The sequence below is a fragment of the Gigantopelta aegis genome, chromosome 14 (genome assembly GCF_016097555.1).
Source record: "Gigantopelta aegis isolate Gae_Host chromosome 14, Gae_host_genome, whole genome shotgun sequence".
Classification (NCBI taxonomy): domain Eukaryota; kingdom Metazoa; phylum Mollusca; class Gastropoda; order Neomphalida; family Peltospiridae; genus Gigantopelta; species Gigantopelta aegis.
In genome coordinates this window covers 40,848,569-40,856,754 of record NC_054712.1, presented here as the reverse complement: position 1 = coordinate 40,856,754, position 8,186 = coordinate 40,848,569, and the positions used below count along the sequence as shown (strand labels likewise).

Sequence of the window (8,186 nt, the reverse complement as noted above, 5' to 3'; positions counted from 1 at the left end):
TCTCTCTCTCTCTCTCTCTCTCTCTCTCTCTCTCTCTCTCTCTCTCTCTCTCTCTCTCTAACATACCCACTTTGTGTCTCTTTGTCTGTCAGTCAGAACCTGAGATCGATCACTCCAGGAGAATATACCCGAACACTGACTGAGATCGATCACCCATCACCCACGCGGATATACCAGAACACTAACTGAGATCGATCACCCAGGGGGATATACCAGATGACTGACTGAGGTCGATCACCCAGGGGATATACAAGAAAACTGACTGAGATCGATCACCCAGGTGGGTATACCAGAACACTGACTGAGGTCGATCACCCAGGGGGGTATACCAGAACACAGACTGAGGTCGATCACCCAGGGGGGTATACCAGAACACTGATTGAGATCGATCACCCAGGAGGATATAACAGAACACTGACTGAGGTCGATCACCCAGGGGGATATACCAGAACAGTGACTGAGGTCGATCACCCAGGGGGATATACCAGAACACAGACTGAGGTCGATCACCCAGGGGGATATACCAGAACATTGACTGAGGTCGATCACCCAGGGGGATATACCAGAACACTGACTGAGGTCGATCACCCAGGGGGATATACCAGAACACAGACTGAGGTCGATCACCCAGGAGGATATACCAGAACACTGACTGAGGTCGATCACCCAGGTGGGTATACCAGAACACTGACTGAGGTCGATCACCCAGGGGATATACCAGAACACTGACTGAGGTCGATCACCCAGGGGAATATACCAGAACACCGACAGGTCGATCACCCAGGGGGGTATACCAGAACACTGACTGAGGTCGATCACCCAGGGGGATATACCAGAACACTGACTGAGGTCGATCACCCAGGGGGATATACCAGAACACTGACTGAGGTCGATCACCCAGGGGAATATACCAGAACACTGACTGAGGTCGATCACCCAGGGGAATATACCAGAACACTGACTGAGGTCGATCACCCAGGGGGGTATACCAGAACACTGACTGAGGTCGATCACCCAGGGGGATATACCAGAACACTGACTGAGGTCGATCACCCAGGGGGATATACCAGAACACAGACTGAGGTCGATCACCCAGGGGGATATACCAGAACACTGACTGAGGTCGATCACCCAGGGGGATATACCAGAACACAGACTGAGGTCGATCACCCAGGGGGATATACCAGAACACTGACTGAGGTCGATCACCCAGGGGGATATACCAGAACACTGACTGAGGTCGATCACCCAGGGGGATATACCAGAACACTGACTGAGGTCGATCACCCAGGGGGATATACCAGAACACTGACTGAGGTCGATCACCCAGGGGGATATACCAGAACACTGACTGAGGTCGATCACCCAGGGGGATATACAGGAACACAGACTGAGGTCGATCACCCAGGGGGATATACCAGAACACTGACTGAGGTCGATCACCCAGGGGGATATACCAGAACACTGACTGAGGTCGATCACCCAGGGGGATATACCAGAACACTGACTCCAGGGGCCTAGCTTGGGATTTTCAGGTGGTACGCAGATTTTTTCAGCGATGGAATAAAACATAGAGCATACACGCATTTTACATCTTATATTTTACTAATAACAAAAAATATTTGCAATCTCAGGTGTACCTGAGCAGCGTACCTGCATATATGGAAGCTAGGCTCCTGGACTGAGATCAAACATCTAGGAAGATATTCTAGAACACTGACTGAGATCGAACCCCAGTGGCGGATCTTGTATTCAATGGGCGGTCACACAACTCTAATGAGGACAAGTTTGAGTTTGCCAAAGGAATTTGAGCGTGGCTCCCAAAGGGAGGGACATCTTTAAAGGGCCTGCTTCCCGAGAAATTATTAAATAAAAATTCCTCAGAGACGCGTTTTAAGGGCAGTTTAGTATTGTATTTTGTGGATGAGATTTTTTTTTAAAGTAAATAAACAGAACACTTCAAACGGTGAGGGCGGTGGGTTTGGGGTGGGTGTGGTAGTCCAGCATTGCTCCTGTGTTCCGCGGCACCTGCAAACAGGCTTAGTGCAGACTGCTTGTACTTAGTCACACGCAATTAGACTGGAGTGTTTTCATCAGCCCGGAAACAAAACTTACAACACAAACGAGGCACAGTTATGTAATGTCACAGATAGCTTCATCATGTCAAAACATTACGAACTACAGCACAATACACAAAGTACGTTATTAAAGTTATTAAACTTTTAACCCGTAAACAATGAACACCGAGTTTAGTTAATCTACAAACCTGTAACTTATTTGGATATAGTTTAGAACAGAGTGAAAGAAGAGTGTGGCGTTAAAACCTGGAAATGTCCTTGAAAATAGACTAAAACTCGAATATATAACCGCTACTTCTTAGACGCACGCGCGTTTTTAAAATTATGAAAAATGCATTTTATGGTATTAGGAACACCAGGATGACTAGAAACGCTTTGGTTCTACGGAAATGGATATTATAAACAATACAATATAAGTAACGTTTGATTTCAGTGATCATAAACGATAAAAAATATGCTGTAGTGTTTAAAAACTAGGGTATGTCCCTTTAATAAACTCGTCTTACCAATAAACTGAGAAATCCTGTATCATAACTTCACTTAGCTGTCATATAAGAATTGTTTGTCTTTTTTTTGTGAATTTATAGATGCATAAAAGTCACAAATTGTATAAAATAGCGTGGCGGAGTGAAGACATTTTAAAGTAAATTTGTGACTGTTATACATCGATAAATTCACCAAAAAATTACAATTTTTATAATTACAAACGACACAACTTATTTTGCTAAAAATACACGAAAAACAGTTTCTAAAAGTCTTTTCTATTACCTGTTTTACTTAATGACGCCGTTTGCACAAAACGTGACATTTCGACCACTGCCAAATCTGCTACCTATGGCCGTGTGGAGTTCACCGCGGGTGTTAACATAAATGTGTTAATGCTGTCGATAAATCAGGCGGGCACACGGCTTTTTCTTGGGAGGATGAATCACTGAATGTCTAATACCGACACGTAATACACATCGGCTATTGGGTGTCAAACCAAGGTAACATTCAAAACTTATATTAAAATGTGGTGCGTTCAAAAATATATTATCACAAATATATTTAAAATTTGTAATACAATTCTGCATCTAGCAGGAATTTTAAAACACGCTTGGGGGGGGGGGGGGGGGGTGTACAATATAGATTGGGTGTGTAATGTGAAATTTGTTCAACACACAAGGAACTTGAAATTTCACTAGAGCTGTTAAGAACAAGATTTTGTTCATGGGTTCATGTGTCCAGTCAGTGGTTAGGGAAACCTTTTTAAATGCACTGAGTTCAGTGGATCCACGGGACTAATTTCCCATTTCAACCAGCTGTCTAAAATGTGAAGAAACACCACGAGGGAAGAAGTGTTTGTGTAACGACAATTTAACTCATTTTAACCTACACTAATTTGGTGTCTAACATTTTAACATACACCAATTTAGTGTCTAATATTTTAACCTAAACTTACTTGGTGTCTAACATTTTAACATAACCAATTTGGTGTCTAACATTTTAACCTAAACTTACTTGGTGTCTAACATTTTAACCTACACCAACTTGGTGTCTAACATTTTAACCTACACCAATTTGGTGTCTAACATTTTAACCTACACCAATTTGGCGACTAACATTTTAACCTACACCAATTCGGTGTCTTAACATTTTAACCTACACCAATTCGGTGTTCAACATTTTAAACCTACACCAATTTGGTGTCTAACATTTTAACCTAAATTTATTTGCTAACATTTTAACCGAAACGTATTTGCTAACACTTTAACCAAAACGTATCTGCTGACTAACATTTTAACCTAAACGTATTTGCCGTCCATCATTTTAACCTAAACTTAGTTGCTGTCTAACACTTTAACCAAAACGTATCTGCTGCCTAACATTTTAACCTAAACGTATTTGCTGTCCATTATTTTAACCTAAACTTAGTTGCTGTCCAACATTTTAACCTAAACGTATTTGCTGTCTATCATTTTAACTTGAACTTAGTTGTTGTCTAATATTTTAACCTAAACGTATTTTTACTGTCTAACATTGTAACCTAAACTTAGTTGCTATCTAACATGCGAGCGAGGCGACCATGTGCCGAGACAGCGGCGACGCCGTCACGTGAAATCAGAAAGGATCTGGCACACGCACTTCCCGTCCATTACTTGAGGTCGTGGGCTGCCGTTACACAAACATCCCGCTCTTAGCATTCTCAGTATTTCACAAACAACATTCTTTAATTCATTTTGCACACGCACAAATGTTTAAAGCATTTTATTTCGTTTCTTCTCACACATCAATTCGAGTGATCTTTCTCTCCCTTACAGAAACCCGCCAAACAGCCATGTAGGCGGGCTCAGTGAGGTGGACAGTTCATGTTTATGGTTATACCCCGAACACTTCAGTGATGTGCATGGTTATACACCGAAGAGTTCAGTGAGGTGTATGGTTATACCCCGAACACTTCAGTGATGTGCATGGTTATACCCCGAAGAGTTCAGTGAGGTGTATGGTTATACCCCGAACACTTCAGTGATGTGCATGGTTATACCCCGAGGAGTTCAGTGATGTGCATGGTTATACCCCGAACACTTCAGTGATGTGCATGGTTATACCCCGAACACTTCAGTGATGTGCATGGTTATACCCCGAGGAGTTCAGTGATGTGCATGGTTATACCCCGAACACTTCAGTGATGCGCATGGTTATACCCCGAGGAGTTCAGTGAGGTGCATGGCTATACCCCGAACACTTCAGTGATGTGCATGGTTATACCCCGAACACTTCAGTGATGTGCATGGTTATACCCCGAACACTTCAGTGATGTGCATGGTTATACCCCGAACACTTCAGTGATGTGCATGGTTATACCCCGAGGAGTTCAGTGATGTGCATGGTTATACCCCGAACACTTCAGTGATGTGCATGGTTATACCCCGAACACTTCAGTGATGTGCATGGTTATACCCCGAGGAGTTCAGTGATGTGCATGGTTATACCCCGAACACTTCAGTGATGTGCATGGTTATACCCCGAGGAGTTCAGTGAGGTGCATGGCTATACCCCGAACACTTCAGTGTTGTGCATGGTTATACCCCGAACACTTCAGTGATGCGCATGGTTATATCCCGAACACTTCAGTGATGTGCATGGTTATACCCCGAACACTTCAGTGATGTGCATGGTTATACCCCGAAGAGTTCAGTGAGGTGCATGGTTATACCCCGAACACTTCAGTGATGTGCATGGTTATACCCCGAGGAGTTCAGTGAGGTGCATGGCTATACCCCGAACACTTCAGTGATGTGTATGGTTATACCCCGAGGAGTTCAGTGATGTGCATGGTTATACCCCGAACACTTCAGTGATGTTTATGGTTATACCCCGAACACTTCAGTGATGTGCATGGTTCTACCCCGAGGAGTTCAGTGATGTGCATGGTTATACCCCGAACACTTCAGTGATGTGCATGGTTATACCCCGAACACTTCAGTGATGTGCATGGTTATACCCCGAGGAGTTCAGTGATGTGCATGGTTATACCCCGAACACTTCAGTGATGTGCATGGTTATACCCCGAGGAGTTCAGTGAGGTGCATGGCTATACCCCGAACACTTCAGTGTTGTGCATGGTTATACCCCGAACACTTCAGTGATGCGCATGGTTATATCCCGAACACTTCAGTGATGTGCATGGTTATACCCCGAACACTTCAGTGATGTGCATGGTTATACCCCGAAGAGTTCAGTGAGGTGCATGGTTATACCCCGAACACTTCAGTGATGTGCATGGTTATACCCCGAGGAGTTCAGTGAGGTGCATGGCTATACCCCGAACACTTCAGTGATGTGTATGGTTATACCCCGAGGAGTTCAGTGAGGTGCATGGCTATACCCTGAACACTTCAGTGTTGTGCATGGTTATACCCCGAACACTTCAGTGATGTGCATGGTTATACCCCGAACACTTCAGTGATGTGCATGGTTATACCCCGAGGAGTTCAGTGAGGTGCATGGCTATACCCCGAACACTTCAGTGATGTGCATGGTTATACCCCGAACACTTCAGTGATGTGCATGGTTATACCCCGAGGAGTTCAGTGATGTGCATGGTTATACCCCGAACACTTCAGTGATGTGCATGGTTATACCCCGAGGAGTTCAGTGATGTGCATGGTTATACCCCGAACACTTCAGTGATGTGCATGGTTATACCCCGAACACTTCAGTGATGTGTATGGTTATACCCCGAACACTTCAGTGATGTGTATGGTTATACCCCGAACACTTCAGTGATATGCATGGTTATACCCCGAGGAGTTCAGTGATGTGCATGGTTATACCCCGAACACTTCAGTGATGTGCATGGTTATACCTCGAAGAGTTCAGTGAGGTGCATGGCTATACCCCGAACACTTCAGTGAGGTGCATGATTATACCCCAAAGAGTTCAGTGAGGTCCATAGTCATACCCCGCAGAGTTCAGTGAGGTGCATGGTCATACCCCGCGGAGTTCAGTGAGGTGCATGGTCATACCCCGCAGATTTCAGTGAGGTGCATGGTCATACCCCGCAGAGTTCAGTGAGGTGCATGGTCATATCCCACAGAGTTCAGTGAGGTGCATGGTCATATCCCGCGGAGTTCGATGAAGTGCATAGTCATACCCCGCAGATTTCAGTGAGGTGCATGGTCATACCCCGCAGAGTTCAGTGAGGTGCATGGTCATATCCCACAGAGTTCAGTGAGATGCATGGTCATACCCTACAGAGATCAGTGAGGTGCATGGTCATACCCTACAGAGGCCAGTGAGGTGCATGGTCATATTCCGCGGAGTTCGATGAAGTGCATAGTCATATTCCGAGGAGTTCAGTTGTGTAGTCTCTCGTATTCGCGTTGTTTTCTCCGTCTAGGAACACACAGACACGCTGTCAGTGATACAACAAACACCAGTACGATTCCTCCACCCACCCCCATGAGGATGAGATCAAGGGTAGATAACCCGTGACAGTGGCTTTCATCAGAGTTATTCACACAGTTGTCGTAGCCGTTACACCTGAGGTCTGCACCAATACACCGGCCACTTGAGCACTTGAACATTTCTGTTGCATTTGGGCAGTTCCCTGAATTACGGAGGCAAAGAAAAGAAAAATCATCGAATAAATAAATAAATAAATCAATCAATAGTACAAATTGTTTGTAAAAAATGCCTTTCCTTAGTTTTGGTAAAGTCCTATAATTTAAACTATGGACATGATAGGTGTAGGCTGTGCTCATAACAGGTGCAGGGAATGCTCATCTTTCGAGAATACCTGATATCATCACTGTTGTTTACATGCCATCATAACTGTATATATCAAGCTCTATCCTTATGCATTGACATCCAATAGCCGATGATTAATATACCAATGTGCTCTAGTGGTGTTGTTAAACAAAACAAACTATTCTCATGCAATTTGGGTTTTCTAAGCTAGTCTTGAGAGTGGCAGTCCTACAACAAGGGGATTAAACATCCTGTTACTGATCTCCTAGGGGAGTGGCGGTCATCCTACAGCGGGGGTGGGGTGGGGTAGGGGTGGAATAAACATCCTGTTACTGATCTCCTAGGCGAGTGGCGGTCATCCTACAGCGGTGGTTGGGGGTGGTGGACTAAACATCCTGTTACTGATCTCCTAGGGGAGTGGCGGTCATCCTACAGCGGGGGGTGGGGGTGGTGGACTAAACATCCTGTTACTGATCTCCTAGGGGAGTGGCGGTCATCCTACAACGGGGGTGGGGTGGGGTGGGGGTGGACTAAACATCCTGTTACTGATCTCCTAGGCGAGTGGCGGTCATCCTACAACGGGGATGGGGTGGGGTGGGGTGGACTAAACATCCTGTTACTGATCTCCTAGGGGAGTGGCGGTCATCCTACAACGGGGGTGGGGTGGGGTCGGACTAAACATCATGTTACTGATCTACTAGGGGAGCGGCGGTCATCCTACAACAGGGGGGTGGACTAAACATTCTGTGACTCATCTCCTAGGGGAGTGGCGGTCACCCTACAACAGAAGGGGGAGGTGGACTAAACATCATGTTACTGATCTCCTAGAGGAAGTAAATAAGGGTAGAAGTAAAAGGCAACAAACTTAGAACAAAA

The 8,186-nt window shown here is 45.1% G+C and overlaps 1 protein-coding gene across 1 annotated transcript; it reads right to left on the bottom strand.

Moving 5' to 3' along the window:
• Positions 1-234: 234 nt before the first annotated feature.
• LOC121389244 lies at positions 235-1,572 on the bottom strand. Its single transcript, XM_041520843.1, has one exon. It carries the CDS (start codon positions 1,570-1,572, stop codon positions 235-237), a length of 1,338 nt encoding a protein of 445 aa, XP_041376777.1.
• Positions 1,573-8,186: the final 6,614 nt, after the last annotated feature.

What these genes read in the sequence shown, in the direction of transcription:
- LOC121389244 (XM_041520843.1), bottom strand. Translation starts at nt 1,572, where the DNA reads ATGTTTTATTCCATCGCTGAAAAAATCTGCGTACCACCTGAAAATCCC.